Raw genomic sequence first — 20,107 nt, 5'->3', positions numbered from 1 at the left:
CTGTAGAGGATTTCACTACAATTAGCAATTTCCACCGTTCTATTACGACTTTTAATCACAGGAGAAATATATTATATATGACAATAACTATTCATGAGTCTAATTTTAAATGCCCTCTCGCGTCCAAGGATCGCCTGTTCGACCATCAAGCAAGTTCCCAGAGTCTCACCCAAGCACGTTTGATTGCATGATAGAATGATTCCCACTTGAAGATGACAATTTCCCCTGAGATGGCCAAAGAAACAGAAATTTTCTATCTTGAAACATTCAGGTATGAGTAAATTCGCATCAAGCAAATCCCCTCATGCCATACCACAGGCTCTACTCAAACTGGATTTAGGTCACATGCTATGAATGATTGCCACTCAAATCATTAGTAAGGCTTTATCTTAGCAAGAACTTTTCCAAAGAAATCCATACAAAAATGCAGTGACAGGAGAGAAATTAACACCCTCTTCGTGAGATGCTTTCGAGGGAACCCAGATTTTTGTGATGGGTAATGTTCGATCGTCATCCCCATAGAAATTCCGCCAGCATCCTCTTCTGATTTCCAGGGGAGAAAAGAACAAGGGCAGTGATGCACACAAATTATACAGGCAGCAGCAGTCCATGAGGAGGGGCATGAAAGACAATCAGCTCAAGTGCTGGGCAGCATCAGATTAAAGGACTTCAGGATAATATCTGCCAGGCTACTGTGTTCGAGCAGATGGACTCTTACATGGAGGAAAACAGAGAAATTCCTTTCTGTCCTCTGACAAATCAGGCGAGAGAGGATTCCGTGAATACATCACCCGACACCCCGTTTTCATCCCTTTTTCTCAGTTCTTCGATATATTCTCCCTAGAAACGACCTCTCACTGAAGACGTATCTCACACTTGCAACTTCACAAAGTTTAGATCCAAGAACAGTATGCATGCCAACATCTACAATTGTTAGTTCGGTCATTATACAAATCCGGCCTTGTCATAGGAAAAAAGAGCCATAGAAACCCCATCATTCCAGCTACAAATGCCGCAGTTGCAATTCCTGTCACAGAAAATACAAGAAGGTGACCATCTGAAGCAAAAAGGCAAAAGTTGAAATGCATCTTTCATAATACTCATTGGCGATTTTAAATAACATCAACCCACCAACCAAAAAAGAACGGAAGAAAAGCAAAAGGTAAATATGGTTCATCTGGGCAGCTCTATAACACGAGCAGAAACTCCAAGCGTACAATGTCAGGTGGCCTACTACAAACATGACTTAGCTAAGTGAAGAGGGCTGCTAACTACAATTCTCCAAATGTTCCGAGGTCAATAATGCTTCCTGCTTCATGGTCATTTCAGATGGCACTTGAACAAATAACTTTCGCAACTTCACACACCAGCACAAGCAAGATCAGGAGGTAACACTGAAAGAAGAATGGTGGAGATAAGACCTCTAAAAGATTCCAAGGCAAGGAGCTTCTGCCGTTAGAAATGATAATTCTACTTGAGTCATTGAGGTATACGCTCGGAACAATAATATAGACCGATGTGAACAATAATATAGACCAAAGTTGAACATCACTAAAACAATGGGAACACATTGCACTAGTAAAAAAAGGCACCGTCAAGATTTTTGCAGGGGAATTCTAGGGATATAGCACTCATTAACATCAAGATTACTACTTTGTTCTTTAGCCACAGGAAAAAAAATATAAAGGAAGCTTTATTTAAAGAGTCATTGAACAAACATTCTGACAGGAAGACAGAAGAGCACCAAGAAAAACAAGGGCTGAGAACTGATAATGAAAGGAGAGCAGGGGGAAAACCAATCTCACAGATAAAGCTGTTATCAACACATCATCTATGAAATACTATACTATAGTCCATTTGGTCAATCATACAGATCTCAAGCCAACTCTTAGTTAAATACCTTTACCGCGTGAAAATAACACAGGCAATCCCATGAAATTGCAAAAGACATGAGCAACTAACGGAGCAAGAAGATGTCCTGCAACACAATAAAAACAAACAACTCAAAAGCAGTAAAAAAAAAAAAGGCTACCGCTTAAATCCAGCATTCTAAGACGGACACAGTTAGATTTCATGGTGATATTGTTAAAGGCATGGAGTTTGTTCCTTCAAAAAGTTTCAGACATCAAATGAACAGCATTGCAAACCCGCTTCAACATACCAGTCCGGATAAACAGAAATGATGCATATGAACCAAAGACAACAGTATATCCAAGCTGGAGGCCTGACAAAACAACAGATCATTATTCTCAGAGAGACAACCTCATTCAGCTATTGAAGATCTCACAAAAAAGAGAGAGAATCACCAGAAAGATGACCATGCGAGAAAAACATTGGTTGAAACTAAGCCTTTGGACCTTAAAAATTGCATCTAATCGTACTAAAATTCCAGATAGAGTTTACCTATGATCATTGAAGCTTTTATCAATTGACGGTTTTGCTGCATATAGATCTCCATGAAATGATTCAAGTGTGCTGCAAATAAGATAACACGTCAATCAGGTCATCACAACTTCAACCTCAACTTAAATAGCAGAAAAGGCAGAAATAAATTTTGAAGCATGTGCCAGAAGTTAAAACCAGCAAACATCTACAGAACTGGAAACCACAGAACTGACGCTTCGCCAAAAATATAAACAACATTGATCACTTCAAATAGCTTTGTAGTCAGATGATGTAATACAGAAGGAACATTAGGAGTATTAAAAAGGGAATGCAAGTTAACTTTTATTACTTGAAAGAATTCTAGATTCTTCCTACTGATATGACACTCATTTCAATGAGCTGAAGCAAAGGACAACCTCGAGATTCTAAAGTGCCAACTCAGACGACAGTTTATAGGATACTTTATTTACAATTGAAGGTTGCAGGAGTTAATAAATACTTCAATAACAAATACAGACAAGAAGGACAGATTCACACGCAGCACCGTCCATGTGTTGCACATGACCAGTATTCAACAAGGTAAGCATTATCAACCAAGACACACTTTTAACTGCAATTTTGTTGCAGGGATGGAATTGCTTAGGACAGGAGAAAATTATTATTTTATCAATCATCTTACCCAAGCTGAACAAAATCGGGCACAGAATAATGACGCTGGACTTTTCGAATCCTCCACAGAGAAGTATGGATATCATACATGCTCTAAAAACCAACTCTTCCGTCAATGGCGCCTATTTAAACAGAGGAGGCAAAAGGTATAAATGAAAAAGTATCAAACACATAGCAGCTTTTTAAAAGTATCCAGCACAAAATTGAGAAACAACTAGATAGTCAATTCTTAATCTACAAAGTTATCAATACGTTATTACCCGTAACACAAAGCGTACAAGTAGAAATATTCAGAAACAGGCTAATTGCAGTTACAAATTATGTCAAGAGATCGTAACTTTACCTTATTCATCAAAAAACAACTTACAATGGGAAAAAACAACAATAATATTGTTAACATGCATAGTCATGTGATTGGGTAAAGCAAAAGAGATGGGTACTTAAACAGTAGAAACTCACCAAAACCTAATTTAGAGAATTAAAATCCTTTCCTAGCCACACTTTCACATTGCTTTAAGTAGTTAACTTTTTATGCATCGTACTTGTTTAAAAACATCTATGATTTACTTGAAGTGGCAGTTTATCTACTTTGCCAGGTCTTTTGACATCACATGTGTTTAGATGTGTGATTAGTCTGATGGAGATTTCAACGCATGATAAAGTCTTAATCCACAATGAGCGCACTGGAAGAAACACTAACCACAACGAAATTACGCCAAGCCAGAATATTCGAAGCCCCGGAGAGAATCCACCTGAATAGAAACTGCAAAGAAGTGTAGATATACTCGAAGGAAAAGCAATTCTGATGTTCCTTCCATGAATCCACCCATAACAACAACTTGAGGGACAAACTCCCACCGTACATAAGAGAGGTCAACGACAGAGGAAGAACCACAGCTTGCCACTGTTTCATGAACATACACAAACTATCTCATTTCAGAATCTGCAGAACGAGAATTAAACGCACAACCACCATGGGCGAAAATTCCTTAGTACCGGGATCACGCGGACTTGCAAATTAAAATTAGAAACACCGCAACTTGACTCGGTTAACTCACCACATGGTCTCCTCTGATGCCGTAAACAGCCAGCAAATCACAAACCTCCCATCTTCTTACCTAGCATAAAGCAGAATACCACATTGAAATTCAAAATTTAAAGCAAATCGTCGTCGCAAATCATTAAAAAAAAATAATCTTCCCGTTCCAAACTGAAATTGGACTCACCGGGAGAACGAGGGCGGTCGCGACGACCGAGACCAGAGACGAGACGGCGGCGCAGGCAAAGCGCCTGATCATGAAGCGCTTGAAGGAGGAGGGGGGAGGGAGACGGAGGACGACGGTGGGCGCGTAGAGAGTGGCGACGTAGAGAAGGGCCAAGGAAAAGCAGGCGACGAGCGCGGCCGGCTTCGACAGGCCTGGGCCTTCCATTGCTGGATCGGCGAGCGCGAGCCCTAGCGGAAGCGGAGGCAGGGGACCGCCGCCGCAGGAGGAGCCGGAGCAGCTCCGGATGGGGCGGTGTTCGCGACTTGGGGAAGTGGGAGGGAGAGTGAAGCTGACAAGCCCGTCGCGATCGTGGTTGTTGACTTGCGGTGAAGTACTTGGAGTCTCCATTTTCCCCTCCGTTCTGGGTTTGTCTACTCAGTTATTTGATAATAATAATAATAATCATATAGACAAAATAACAAATATAATTATAATAATAAATAACACCGACATGTAACACAACACGCCGACACGTCATTTCTCAAAAAATAAAGAATTTCGACATGTGGGGACATGTTGTATATTAAATGTATATTTTCATATATAGTCACGATTATATTTTTTTTCTTATTGACTTTGGGATGGTTGGACACATGATTTAAGCATATATATTTTTGATAAATCTACATTTAACCCTTAATTTATTAAAAATGCTTAAAATTGACCTCGTATGTGTTGAAATGGCATGTTTGGATGCCGAACTCGCATGTCACTAGCATGTCTAGAGCGTTGACCACATGTCAATAGCATGTCGAAAAGTGTTGGACACGACATGACACGAAAGTTCCCGGAGAGTGTCGGTGTTTCTTAGATAATAATAAGAGAAAAGCTACAAAAAATTCTAAATTATACTCATTGTGACACAATTACTTCAATAAATTTTTTGTAACACCAAAAATCTCAAACTTATATCCTTATTACACATTTGCCCAACTTTTTCTTATGACACCAAAAACCTTAAACTTAAATCAGTGTCACACATTTACTTCAAATTATTTTTTATAACGCCAAAAATGAAAACTTGTAGACATGTAGCACATCTATCCCAAATTTTGAGATAAATGTATCACATGGACATAATTTTGGAGTTTTTAGTATCACAAAAAAAAATTAAGATAAATGTATTACAACGATATAAGTTTGTGATACATATTTCACATGGGTACATCATTCAAAGACGACTTGATCATGTGCACCAAAAAACTGACCAGAACGCAAAAACTTCCATGAAGATAGGAGTGATTAGAAATCTTAAAAGGTGTTAGAAGGCTGATCACGTACTTAGAAGGGTATTTGTTGGGCATAATTTAGGGTTTTCAGAAAACAATTGTGAATTTATAATTATTCTTTATATTTTAATTATCTTTTTAAATTTTTCCTTTTTCTGCACGTCGCCGACCACAAATGCTCAGCCAATCATCCTCGGGCGAGCTCGAGCCTCGCCAAATCTACCAAGGTGGAGCCTCAAAAAATAACTGCGGTCGGCGATCGAAAGGGAGAGAAAAAAAAAGTCGAAAAATAAAAAATATATAATTAAAAATTTTAGTCAAAAAAATAATTAGAAAATTTGAACTTTTTTTTGGTAATTTTCCTAGGAAAACAAATTCTTCGCCAAACGATGGAAATTATTTTTCAGTTTATTTTTAAACCTCAACTAAATACCCAAAAATATCTTCTTCTTCTTTATAAAATGACTTTTCGAAAAAAAAAAATCCGTTAACATTTCATTTTTTGCGAAAACACTCCTTTTATTTTTCAGGAAAATGAATGATTTAAAAAATAATGTTCTGTAAATAATCGCTTATAGAAACGAACTAACGAATAATATTTTCACTAAATCACAAAAAGTATAATGGAAATACATGTTATGGAGTAATTATTTTGTACGGCACAAATAATCATTCTTAAAAAAATATGATGAATTTTTTGGACCTTTCGATTTAAATAACCTATTATTCAGCCCAAAAAATCCCACATTGGCAAGTTGAAACTTTTTTTTGGTCGGAAAGTTTCAACTTTTGAATCTGAGTAAAGTCCTTAAACTGTTTCGTCTGGATTTTAAGACGTAAAATTCGAGGTATTCATTAAAATGAAGGGAAGAAAAATATTTTTTTCTCAATTTAGAAGGGTGATGATTGGGAAGGTAAGCTCCACGTCATTCGAAGATGGTTATCGTCAAGTAGGGTCGTATAATAGCGTCCAACGTCTATAATAAATCATTGAAACTTCGGCTTTTGCATAGTCGATCTATGCTTTATATAGTATTTTTAAACCGATTTATCGGCTACGCACGCTAATTCAAAGACGCTCTGAAGTCAGCGAAAAGCGAGAAAAGCCTTCCTGCCCAAGGCAAAAAAACAAAAACCCTCTCCCTAGTTCCCATCAACAGCGAAATGGGGTCCACGGCCTACAAAGGTAATTTAACACCACGGAGTGCATCAGCGGGCCAATAGATTCGCGACACGTAGCAGAACGATCGATCTCAAACCCAAATATGCCCTCGTGCTGCCTCAACCTAATTGCTCTTCCAGATCGGGCGATACCTCTCGTCTTCTTCACAGAATCTCTCTCTCTCTCTCGCCCCCACTTTCCGTCCCCGATTTCTCCACTCCGATCTAGCATCGCTTCTTTCGATTTTGTTCTCTGCATATTGATCCTCAAACCCTAATCCTCGCCTGAGTCGGCGCGTGCGTCCCACATCTCTCTTCCTCTCCCTCTCTTTCTTTGCCATGACGAGGGAATTCGCCGTCCCGCCGGTGGTCTTCCCCTCCGGCGGAAACCCCGCCACCGGGAACCTCCAGCAGCGCCGCGTCCCCACGGCGCCGTTCCAGCCCCCGCGACCTTCGAGCTCGAGCATCCCCTTCATGTCGTTCGACATCGGCCCCGCCACCTCCACCTCCACCCTCTACGGCGGTCCCATCGGGACCGGCGGGGGCCCCTCCGGCTCGGCGAACTTCGATGACGAGGAGCCTCTCCTCGACGAGCTCGGCATCCATCCCGAACAGATCTGGAAGAAGACCAAATCGATCCTCAACCCTTTCCGCGTGAACCCGGCCGTTCACAAGGACTCCGATCTGTCTGGCCCGATCATCTTGTACCTCTCGCTCTGCCTGTTCCAGTTGCTCGCCGGAAAGATCCAATTCGGTGTGATCCTAGGGTGGATCGTGGTCTCTTCAATGTTTCTTTACGTGGTGTTCAACATGCTCGCTGGGCGTAACGGCAAACTGAATCTGCACGCGTGTACGAGCGTCGTTGGGTACTGTATGCTGCCTGTGGTGATCTTGTCGGCGGCGATGCTGTTCTTGCCTCAAGCGAGTGTGGTCCGGTTCGTGATCGCTGGGGTCTTTGTGTTGTGGGCGACGAGGGCGTCCACGGCCCTGATGGTGGCGCTTGCCGAAGGCGAGGAGGAGCATCGTGGTCTTGTTGCGTACGCGTGCTTTTTGATTTACACTCTATTTTCTTTGCTCGTCATATTTTAGGAGAAATGGCAAGAGATGTGGTTTTCCAGTGATTTGTGCTGAGTTTTTGGGGCGATATGAAAGATAGTGAAGCCATAGTTCAGTTCACGAGGAATGGATGTAGTTATGATGTAATGAAATTGGATGATTCGTTGTAATTTGGTTGAGAAGTGTTATGTAGAGATCACAAAACTTTAGATTCTGTCTTTGCTGCTTGTCAGATTTTAGTGGCAATGGCTGACAACATTTTTTGGGAGATTCGTGTGGAATTACTCCTCAAGATTAAACACAATGAAGATGTCTTTCTATTTTTATAAATACTGAAATGCATGAACTAATGTCTGTTTTGATCGAAATATTAACTTTAACTTCAGGGGCAGGAAATGCATATACATTGTGCAACCTATGAATGGTTGACGTCATTGATTTGGATGAGTTTTATCCTACTTGGGTAAACCTCCGCTTTGTTAATTGACTGAATATTTTGGGCATTGAATGATTGCCTCTTACTTCCCAGAATAGTTAGGTTAGCCTAGAAACCTTTCTCTTGTTCCAATGTTTCACAGAGGAATCGCTTGCTTCAATTGGCAGCAGGCAGCTGTATAACCGATAACACTATTCCTTCCTGATGGAAATGGAGTGCGTGCTTCTCAGTCAGAATGTTTTCACAATTTAGATGATTCATACAAGGTTTGTGACCCAACTTACATGCAATTAGGACTGTCTCTTTCTCTATATGCAAAAGACAGGCTAGTTATTACAATTCCTCCAGGCTTGTTTGAACTATAATGGTTCTTGTTGTCTCTCGGACATGTTGACCTTATCCTATGCAGAACTGGTTTCTGTTTTTTTCTGTTCAGAGAAGGTTATGTTTGCTTATGATAAAGGGCGGATGAAATAGCGTTTAGTAGATGGACATACATATACTTTTGCTTCTTGATGAATAGATTTGGGTCAACCTCCACAGAATTTTCTTTTTGTGGAAAAATAGGCCGGTTGTTACAATGGACCAGGCCTTTTGCAGAACTTAAAAGATTCTTGTTGTCTCTGGGACGTGTTGACCTTACATGTTGAAACCTTTTGCTGTTCAGGAAGTTAATGTTTTCTTGTGATAAGAAGGGAAGATGGAGCATTTGTTATACGAAAACATGCACTTACATTTTTGCTACTTGATGAATGGACTTGGCTTCATCTGGCAGGTTTGGAGGGAACATTGCCATTTAAGTACTTGGAAGATCAAGCAAGATAGAATAAGGATTTGAAATTGAAATGCTTTGATACTTGCTTTGCTGTTTGTTGAATGTGAACTTTAGCAACGTGTACAAGTTAGAAGTTTCAGCTGCAACATAAGTGTGAGATTTTGTGGAACCATTTGCCAAGTGTTCTAAAAGCTTAAGCTATTAGATGAAGGCATGGTTTAGTATTTATACATTCTAACACACCCCCTCATGCTTAGTCCGATCTTTTTGTCTAGTATTAAGCGTGGAAATATTTAATTGGGGAGACAAATAGAGGCCTGAAAAGATTTGAATTCAGGACCTCCTGTTACGATATCATATGAGAATTTATGGGATCACTTGTCAACTGTTCCGAAAGCCTAAGCTAGTACAAGCAGGCGCGATTTAATATTTATACATTCTAACAATAAGTCTGCTGCCTTTGTGGATAGCTGAGTTTGGTTTACCTTCTTGGATTGCTTAATCAATGAAACTGGGAGGTAATGGGACATAAGTTTTACCAGAAAAATATGGTTTTAAATTTGTTCTGCTGTTTGAAATGCCAAGGTACAAGGTACCTGCTGGAATTCTGTTTGTGATCCCTTGGTTGGACTGAAACTCTGTGATTAGTGCCTATGTCTATGGAGACAATCGGAACTTAAAAATAGATCATTTCATGTGGTATTCTTCTTAGTGTGTTTTTATGATTTACTATGAAGCAAACTCCCTGATGTGATTTGGTGATACTATGAGTGTAGAATGTAAGGATGACAATCCAACTTCTATTGGGGAGGACCTAGCCAAAATTCTAATGAGCCTGAGGTGCACCAGTTTGATGATAAGACTGCACTGCTTGTGCACTCTTTCAGTACACGTTGTGTGTACTTATTGGTTGGACGGTATGTGTATTTTAATAACTTGTGCTGCAAGCCCTCTTAGAATAGAACAGTTCAAAATTATTCTAACAGTTGATAGGTAGAAGATGTTTTCCAGCGGAGACAGTAGTTTCAGTATATTAAGGATATTGAAGTTGCTGTTTTATTTGAGATCAAATAATAAAAGCGGGATCTGAAATCGTGAAATTGTGTTGACGATGAAAATTCATATTTTTACACATGGTATGCTTTTTGGATGATGCCGTTCAACGCAATTTCATATATCTACCTGTTGTATAAGATCTATTGCATGTGGGCTCATATTTTAATGTTGTTCCCCAATTTTCTGGATGTTTATGAAATGATGAAGATATGGACAAATGTTTGATCTGGTAACATGTGGGGCAAAACTCGTGGCCTCAAGAAATCAAAGTTAGGGAGAAGTCAAGTGGGGTGGAAGGTACAGGGTCAAAGTGCTTCTGAGCCTTTAATATTTTAAACTTCTCACACTATCGATAGTGGGTTTTTGGCATTTTCATGACTTGGACTGTGTTTCTCAAGCCGAATGCTAATTGTAGTTTAACACGGGATTTCTTTGTATAATTTTTAGAATCATTGAAAGATTGCGATTCCAACAATTTCAACAAGCTGAAACGTTAATTCACCATGATTTTGCTAACTTGCATGTTAAAGTACAATTCAAGGAGCTCATCAACTTTTGACTTGGAAGAGCCAGGATCTTACAATTTGGGATGCAATTCAATATATGCTAACTCATTGGAGTTCTTTATCATCTTTGCTTGAATCTGTGGCACTGATTTGTGGTATCTCTACAATGCTTCTTATTTAATGCTTGTAATTCAAACCTAGTTTAAGCCTGAAAACTGCTAAGGTTTGCACCTGAAACTATTAAGGCATGCTCCAGGAGACCATATTTATCTTTTCTATACTGGAATTGGTCTCGTGAAGAAAAGATATGTGGAAGAACTAGAGGACAAATTGTACTGGAGTGGTTTGTACAGGGAGAAACTAACGATGTTACGTGTGATTTTTTTTTTTTAAACTTTTTGTTGGAACGTGGAGTTTGTTCCAAATTTCCGGAAGTTGTAGAATCACCAGAGAAAAACTAAATGGATGCATCTTATTTCCGTGCCATCATGTCAAAAACTTAGTTTAAGCATGCCACCGAGAATGTACTGGGAAAGCAAGGTTTTGTCCTTGGTATTTGTATTGAAGAAACAAGTAACTAGTCTGATGAGGTATTTCATTCTATTTATCTCCATGAACTGGTGGCTACACTTTATCAGTGTGCTCAATTAATATGCAGCGGAAACTGGAAGTGCAAAGTGTGCGTCTACACGGTGATGCTTGCCGTATATTAACTTTTATTGCTGCCGGCTGATTCCTCCAGATACATGTTTTGTTCTTGGCTGTTTTGCTTAGTTGGTGGATCTACTACTCTCTACTGGTCTGTGAGATCCGAAAGTTATAGAGTAGGTTTTGTCAGGTTGATCGATACAGGCCATGGGGGAGGTATTTTTGTTCCTTATTTTTCCATCCGCAGCATTTTTTTAATGAAGCTAAGAATTTCATATCTGGTTGCAATCTAAGACTGGTTCGAAAAGAAGGAAATATTGAAGTTTTACAAAGGGGCTGTTACTTGGAAATACTAGGACAAGTCAACTCCATGAATCCATCTGCTAAGACAGCCCATGTGATTAGAGCCATTAAGAATGTGTCTAGTTAAAAGGATAGAGAGACACTCGCGGGAACTTGCGCCGATTTTTATGGCCAGAAAGTGCTGGGACACAGGGAGAAGCTCAACTAACATCGCGGCGGCGACTCGGGTGGTTATGATCAAATAGACTCTTTTCTGAGGATTGTTGCTTTCGCTTATGATCTTAACATACGACAGAAATCAGCCTTGTAGATGGGGCTCATCGGAGATGTTTCCGATGGACTAATCCTCGTTACACTGGAAGCGATTTGAGATCTATATAAAATGAAATTCTCAGTGAGTTGTTTAAAGGTTCATGTGCAGTTTGCCATAATTTAGGATGCTTTAGGAAAAGTTCCTGAAAGGTTGCTTTGGGCTTCCGAGCATGTTGAGTGCAAGTGTTGGTTTTGCTTTTTGTCCAAGCACTTTGGGACCAAAATTGCCCATTTCCGTTGGGCTTTGCTTTTGCCTTTCAACAGTTTGGGAAGCCGGCAGAGGGGATCAATGAAAGCTCGACTCGATCATCACTCTAGAGCAGCTCGCCTAATGTCGAGTTAGAGCTCGAGCTCGAGCATCTTTCTTTGTATGTTTGAGTATGAGCTCGAGCTTGCCAATACTAAGCTTGCGGGCTCATGAGCCTAATCGAGTTTTTATTTCTTTAAAAAGTGTCCTATTACTACAAAGAGACAGAGAGCGCACTCACGTGTAAGTTTTATCTTGTAATTTACTTTTAATAATCACTTTAGCTAATCTCTAATACTATAGTATTTGCATCTCTAATTCTTATGCATATTTTGGCACTAAATCTCTAACCTATGCAACTCTCTAATTTTGGGTCTTCAATTTTTAGGCATATGTTGTTGGAAATAATTCTTTAATCGGTGTACTTGCCGAGTAAATATTGATGGTCGCTTTAAAAAAATTCCAATTCTCTAATCCTAACTGACTTTGACGTTTGTAGTTCTTGTGCATATTTTGGCTATTAATCCCTAATCAAGAAAAATGCCAAGAAAGTCATAACCATATTACATTGATACCAATCCGGTCATAAAACCTTTTAATTAGACTAATTTAGTACTAAACCTTCTTGCATGGGTACCAATTCTGTCAATTCGGCCAATTTATGAAGGAAATCACTAATGCGGACCTCAATCATCCTATGTGGCACGGCCGGTAATGATATGAATATTTTTTTAATATTTTTTTTATTCCTTCCCCTTTTCTTTTTGGTTGGGGTCGGTCGGTGGCCACCAGTCACTTGCCATAGGCCATGGCCAACATGGGCTAGCGTTGCTTGCGGAGGGTCACCCTTGCCCACCACAGGCAAGGGTTTGCCTCATTGAGCCTTGCCTGAGTGTCGGTGAGGTTGCAATGGCCTTGCCAGCACTTGCCCTCGACAACCCAGCCTCACCGGCGCTCACTCTCAACGGCCCGGCTTGTGGCCAGCGAGGCCAACTCTTACCTATCGTGGCCTATGGCCGGTGGCCCGTGATCGGCCACCAAAGAAAAGAAAAGGAGAAGGAAAAAAAAGAAAAAAAGAAAGAAAAAATGTAAAAATTATAAAAGCTGCCAATGCCGGCGTTGACCATGTCACATAGGATGGCTAGTGCCCATAGCGATTTTTAGCCTAAATTGACGAAACGACTAAATTGGCATCAATGCAAAATGGTTTAGCATTAAATTGATTTAATTAAAATATTCGGGACTGAATTGGCACCAATAAAATAGATTTAGGATTTTTTTTTATACATTTTCCATCTCTAATAAAAAAAAAATTGTAATATTTTTCTTATTTAATCCTTATGCATATTTATGTGATATATCTCATTGATGTACATAAAATTATATAATATGCAATGATTAGGTTTCTAAGCTATTATACCATTTCTCATATTTCATCAATGTATAATTAGTTAGAACTCATGATTAGATGCATAGTTATAGATAACTCAATTGTGATAGCTTTTCCGGCCAAAAAAAAATGGTGATAGATTTTACTAATCATATTTGTAAATTACAAGTCAACAAGCATGTTGTTGCGCATTTAAAATCCTTCGACTAAGCCCAAGCGAGTTCCTAGGCTTTGGCCCAAATAAGGTTGAGGCCCAAAAGGATTATCCACGCGGGAATCTTTTATCGAACTTAATCCGTTCGTTTTCCAATAAAAAGTTCCGGGTCAGTTTTGGACATAGAACGTCAAATGCGAAGTATATTTATATTGAGAAGAGAGTCGTGATACAAACTTTTGGCAATCCATCGGCCCACTCGTTCGACAATAAGACCAACTTTGACGCACCGGGGTTCAAGGTATGACTCCGGAATTTAATCGACGAGATCGAACCAAATTACGGGACACAATGCCGGAATCTAATCGACGACACTGGAAAGTGGATGTAGGACACAATACCGGAATTTAATCGACGGTATTGGACGGGATAAGTGATGAGTACAACACCGGAATTGAATCGATGATGCTGGACTTAATGAGTAGACGCCGGAATTTAATCAACGACACCTAACTCTGAGTATGACCCTCACCGGAATTGAATCAACGATGGGAATTTGAAAGCTACAATTAGACTAGAAACTAGGTAAAATCTAGGTAAAAGAGTTGAGACTTGTTTGTTGAGTTGTTCCAGCTCTTTCCTATTGAATGATTCGCGATATTTATAGAGAGCTTCTTGGTAACTGCATCTCGCTCTCCACTCCCGCACGTTCTCCCATTCTTCGACGGTTTTCAACGACGGTTCTTGGATTCGCGCGCCACTTCCTTTTCCACCTTTTGGGATTATCGCCTTTTTTGCATAACCGCTCTGGTCGTGGTTCCTTCGCGCGTCTTTTCCCTCTGCTTTTAGGAACCGCCGCTTCTGACGCGTGGTGTCCTCTTGATCCATCAGAGCCCGATTCTAGTACGCCTAGCCGTAGGTAATCATACCTTCCTCACGCACTTGTCACGTGACGCCCTAGGGGATTTTAGGTGTCAACACATGTAAAACAAAATTTTCTGTAAGTTTAACTTTTTGAATTTGTTCAAATATAATTAAAGTATTATCAAAGATAATTTTTGTCACTTTACAATTGATGACGATATTCGCTATCGCCTTATATTGGTGAGAATAAACTTTGAATTATGGATTACAATAAGTTTTTGAACAAGTTTAAGTATTATATGAATTTTCGATAGGTGTTGACGAAATTCTCATGGTATAGTATACTTTATTTTGAATGTATTGTACAAAAGAACGTATATAAAATGATAAATATCAATGAAAAATCAACAACAAAGAGTTACTTGTGATTTCAAAAAAGCTATAAAATAGTATACCAAGAAAGATGAGATAAATTGATATTATATGGAAGCTACAATCGGTATTGATACCTAATATTTTGACGTTGTTTCTCTAAGAAATATTGGATAAATATGAATGTGTTTGGACTCCTTCAAGGATAAGTGCATCAATTTCGGTAAACTCTACAAAGCGGTCAAAACAATACCAGTTAATATTTAGTGCATTCGAGTACAATTCGTTGGCATAATAAAAATAAGGGTCAATACGATGAAAATTTTAAACTTGTATAGTTATGATAAATTTACCTTAAACTAATTTTTTGACCACCAAAAACTTCAAACTGATAGATAAGTGACAAATCTACCTTTTGTTAATTTTGGTTAAATATTATCAATAAATTATTGAGTTAAATGACATGTAATAATTGATAAGTATATCTATTTAGGGTTTTTATCCTTCGTGTTTATAGCACATGCGCTAGGGTTCATCGTGGATTCAAGCGCAATAAAGGTAAAAATGATTCTCGCTCAAGCGCACAGCAGATGTCGACAGGACAGGAGGCCTCCACACTCCCCAGCCCTTCCAAGATGGACTCTTGATTCTGATGAACGTCGTGGTCCCGACTCTCCTGTGAAATCATCATTGCCTTGGTGGAAAAATCTTTCTTCCTCAGCTTTTCTTGATTTCCATGGTCGGCTAGTTCTGTTCTGACCATTTCTGTTCGACACATTGGCGAACCTCTGACTAAGCTTCGCGGTCCTTTGTCACCTGTTGATGTCTGCCTTTGCATCCGGCTCTGCTAAAGCATGACACCTTTCGAACGATGGTAGGCTTCTTTTTGTGAAGGTATGTCCCTCCCACTTTTCTGAAGATATATTTCCAAATTAAGGTTTTCGGTTTATAGGATTTTACCCATGTTTTACCCATGTTGTAAATTTAGACGAAATCGCCCCGGCCCCAGCCATCGGAACAAGCTGGCTGGCCAGTTCTGACCGTTTATTTGATACTAACTTGACCAATTTTAGGCCTTCATCTGAGATAAGGTGTGCCTTGAGACCCTCGTTTTAGGAAACAGCTACACCGTAGATCCTTTCTTGAAACTATCCCCGTTTTTGTGAACTAACATTACTATCCAAGAGCAAATTTTTACGGCAATAATAAGTTCAATGTATATCCCGCATCACAATATAAAATAGATTCGAAGTAGTATCTAATGCTCCATTTAATGTAAAATCAATTATTTCATAGGGACGTTGAAGTCTGCGGCCGCTCACTATTGGGATATTCTATGCATGTTTTGGTATAAAAAAACAAAATCTCCAATCGATTTTTGTGGATACCTCTATGATAAATCTCTAAGCTGCATTTGGTCTTCTGAATTTATAGTCTTGATAGGATTGGATATGATACGATAATAAATCCAATGACATTTTTCATATCCTATTTGCTGTTTGGTAAACTACGGATATAAAGTCGGATAAGTAGTGACAAGGCGCGGCTAAGATTGACTCCGTTTTACTGAAATATTAGAGCACTTTAGAAATTATTTAGGGATGAGTTTTGATGAGTAATTTGTTGTTGAGTAGAGATTTGTACCATCCAAATCGGGACACGACATCGATCGTGCATACCTAGTAGAACTAGGGGTCTTGATTCGGAGTCAAATTATTTAAGAATGACCCGCTGGCCTTGCTTGCTATCCGGTCAAGTGAGTAAACAAGTGCCGAATATTGAAATTATTTAACATCTTTTCACAAATTAAAGATGCACTCATGCGGTCATCCAAGAGATTAACCTCGAAAGTTGATGATTAACCTTGAGTTTTTACCCCTTTCGAATGTTGGAAAAACTCAATCGATTAAAGGACGAGTGAGATGATATCATATCACGTCAAATTATTGATTGAAGAACGAGGTTGTGGAGATATTTGGCTTTGTTGCTAGAGACCCCAGCCCGGCGCCATTGGATAATTGGCCACACTTTACGGTCACCATCGCCGAAGAAGTGGGCCCCCGCAGGAGAGGCGATCCGGAGCGGAGGAGACATAGTGGTTGTGGAAAAAATCTAGTTCTCCTCAAATTTGCTATTTTAAGAAATCCTATCCAAGTCCATCCCACTCACTCTTTTAGGATATTTTTATCCCGGTTACATCTCCTATATCCTCTTTTATCCTATCTCGGACATCTACCATCCTATCCTGAATGTCTACCAAATACAAGATAGGATATCTTATCCTAATTTTTATTTTGATGACTAAACGCAACTTAATAGACGGACAAGAGGTAGAACAATTATGCATATTCTGGCAACAAAAAAAAATTCAAAATGTATATGCAAACTGACAATTAATCTAGAGAGAGTACTTGCAAATTACATGAAAATTACTCTAAATTGATTTTCTGGGTAGTGAGTGTGAAATGCCCTTCAATTTTTTGTCAAGTTAGAGCCACACGAAATTTTTCGCAACGGGAACCCTTGGATGGCAAGTTTGGCTTGATTAAAAGCTTTTTTATGTTAGGTACTTAACAGAGTAGAATAAAAAAGTTAAGAGACTCAATTGACCGACAGCCAAAACATTCAAACTCGATTATCTTTTCACAACACGATCCCGAAAAGAAATAGCCAAGCGAAAGGGGGGAGAACATGTGAGAGAAACGGAGATTCGAGCTCTAAAGATATTTGCCGCTGCTCATGTTCAATAAGAGATGCTTACTCATAAATCAGGTTGTATTAGAGGTCATCAAGGAATAGCACCCATTTCCTTTTAATCTTTTCAAATGTTAAAGTCATAGCTTTGTGAAACATGGATACTAGACCTATCGATTGGATGGATCTGGCCATAAATGGTCCATTCCAAATAGACTTATTTAACTTGTTTATGATCCATTTATTGCAATGCAAATCTAGTTACTCATATTCAATTGACGCATATTCCTAAAACACTTCCATATTTGATCATATCTAAAAAGACTCAAACCTAAATTGAGGTGAGAGTGCAGAGCAAGCGAGCGAGCGAGCAAGATCCAGTGAGGGCGAGACACAATGAAGAAAGAGTCATATAAATAGGTGAGGTATAAGTAAATTGTAAACTCATTTATGATTCATTTATATCCCATTTAGGACTCATTTCATAGCTATATTATGTTTAATCTCATTTATGACCCATTTATTGAGTATAACTAACATACATAACAACTCAACCCATTATATATGAGCTAAAAATTGGGTGTATGCCCATTTGACAGGTTTAGATGTAATAGTGAGTGGGCTTTTGTGGAAATGAATTGTAAATAGGTTCACAAGATAATTCATTTACAATCCATTTATTTTGGCCCTTTTACGTAGAATCCATTTATCGCTGGCCTGTGAAATTTTTTATGACCCCATGTTTAACATATTTAAATGCATATGGGTTAAGGGCTCAGTATTACCGATACTCTCCGAAGGCCTACATGTTATGTTTGATACTCTCCGATATACTACGGACACATGGCCGGTGTTCCGGACAGGCCAAGAACTCGCGAGTTCGGCATCTCGACACGCCATTTCAACATGCACGGGGTCAATTTTAAGTATTTTCAATAAAGTAGGTGTCAAAATATAAACTTATTGAAAATATATACGTAAGTCATATACCCAGCCACCACAAAGTTAATATACTCAGCCAATAAAAAAAAAATATAATCACGAATCCCTAATAAAAGAAGAAAAAAAAACTCATTACTAATATTTTTATATATACATGATAATTTCTCATGTATATATAACAATATACATTTAACATACAACGCATCCTAACGTGTCGAAATTTCTTATTTTTTGAGAAATTACGAGTCGGCTTGTGGTATCGTGTCGTGTCTCGTGTTATGTACGTGTCGGTGCTACATAGGTTAAGGATCATGCACACTATGACAATATAAAGGTGGAATGCTAGAAATAAGATCATATGTGAATTCCGCCATGATTGTTAAATATTTTTTACCATTTACAAAATTTACAATTGAAATTACACCGTTATATTATTACTTCTCAAATTTCATATGATTTTTATGGTTAATAAATGGGTTTTGGATCTATCTTGACATGTTCAGAGGACAATCAAGCGGGCGTGGGGACATTTTCTGGGTTGGCGATCACAAATGTCCTGTTTGGAACGTAGTTCTCTTCTGTTCCTTATACAGTACGCTAAGCTATGATGACGCAGATGGCACCGACAGCATGACGTCAACTGGAGAACAGTTCCGGCTTCGAAAACGACCGAACATCACTTGTTGTGGATGTTTTGGGGAGGGGGATTAGGTCCTCAAACAGGAACAGTTGGTTGTGAATTTGGCTGCTGTTGGGTCAAAGGGCAATCATGTTTTGTTGAGGTCGTTAGTCTACTTCTGCTGGCTCTCGTCTTGATGGTTTAGGTCAATGGTAGATGGCGATCAGCCACAGTCCTATTTGAAAACTGCGGGTGTTTGGGCTTTGTTTAGTAGTAGTTATTTCTCTCCCTCGATCATTTTTTTCTGCTGATGCAACAAATGAAAGCCTATAGTCGGTGGCATTTACTATTCTAACTCGGATATTTCTAACGATCCTTTGAAAAATGGATCCAGACCTCTTAATTAAGAATCGAAAAATCACTTTTTGAATCATGTTCAAACACCCCGGGATGAAGGATCGAACAAATCACTTTTTGAATCATGTTCAAACACCCTACGATGAAGGATCGAACAAATCACTTTCTGAACCAAATTTTTTACTCGTGTCTTAGTATCTTTGGCTGTATTCAATACAATTCATGGCTGTTTTAACAATTTCCATCGTTCGAAAACTGAAAGAACTTGAGATTTCTCGAGGCCAAATCGCAAAAATCTCTAGTCGTTTTACCACTCAGGACCCGACCTTGGTCGATGTTAGGTGATGTTTTCCCCCTCCAATGAAACCTCGGAACTCCAAAAGTAAAACACGAGCGTGTTCACAAGTCAGCAAACACGCTGGATCGCATCTAACAATAGCAACCAACCAGAATACATCAGTTGCAGATTTGTTGTAGGCGTTATACTTACCCACTCTCCCCTGCCGCCTCCCTCCACCGCTCGAAACTCATCCTATAAATACTCAGAAGCCTCTCTCGTCATTCTCCATTACAGAACATCCCTAAAACCTTCCTCTCCAATGGCTTTGGCCGTCGGCAAGAACCAACCCAACCACCTCGCCTCGGCCACGGAGCTAGAAGGCGAGGA

At 39.2% G+C, this 20,107-nt stretch overlaps 2 protein-coding genes across 2 annotated transcripts; one reads left to right on the top strand and one right to left on the bottom strand.

The window, feature by feature from the left end:
- Nucleotides 1-239: 239 nt before the first annotated feature.
- LOC115742346 (CAAX prenyl protease 2) lies at nucleotides 240-4,990 on the bottom strand. Its single transcript, XM_030676575.1, has 9 exons — nucleotides 4,985-4,990; nucleotides 4,281-4,673; nucleotides 4,113-4,172; nucleotides 3,755-3,958; nucleotides 3,065-3,176; nucleotides 2,404-2,475; nucleotides 2,162-2,224; nucleotides 1,901-1,978; nucleotides 240-1,027 (listed from the first exon to the last, which is right to left on the bottom strand). Exons 2-9 carry the CDS (start codon nucleotides 4,665-4,667, stop codon nucleotides 894-896), a joined length of 1,110 nt encoding a protein of 369 aa, XP_030532435.1. The 5' UTR covers nucleotides 4,668-4,673; nucleotides 4,985-4,990; the 3' UTR covers nucleotides 240-893.
- Nucleotides 4,991-6,856: 1,866 nt separating this feature from the next.
- LOC115742336 (protein YIPF5 homolog) lies at nucleotides 6,857-7,979 on the top strand. The gene has a single exon (XM_030676562.2). It carries the CDS (start codon nucleotides 7,049-7,051, stop codon nucleotides 7,796-7,798), a length of 750 nt encoding a protein of 249 aa, XP_030532422.1. The 5' UTR covers nucleotides 6,857-7,048; the 3' UTR covers nucleotides 7,799-7,979.
- The last annotated feature ends 12,128 nt before the right edge of the window (nucleotides 7,980-20,107 follow it).

This window comes from Rhodamnia argentea, chromosome 10 (genome assembly GCF_020921035.1).
Source record: "Rhodamnia argentea isolate NSW1041297 chromosome 10, ASM2092103v1, whole genome shotgun sequence".
Lineage (NCBI taxonomy): Eukaryota > Viridiplantae > Streptophyta > Magnoliopsida > Myrtales > Myrtaceae > Rhodamnia > Rhodamnia argentea.
This window is presented reverse-complemented; position numbering and strand designations above follow the sequence as displayed.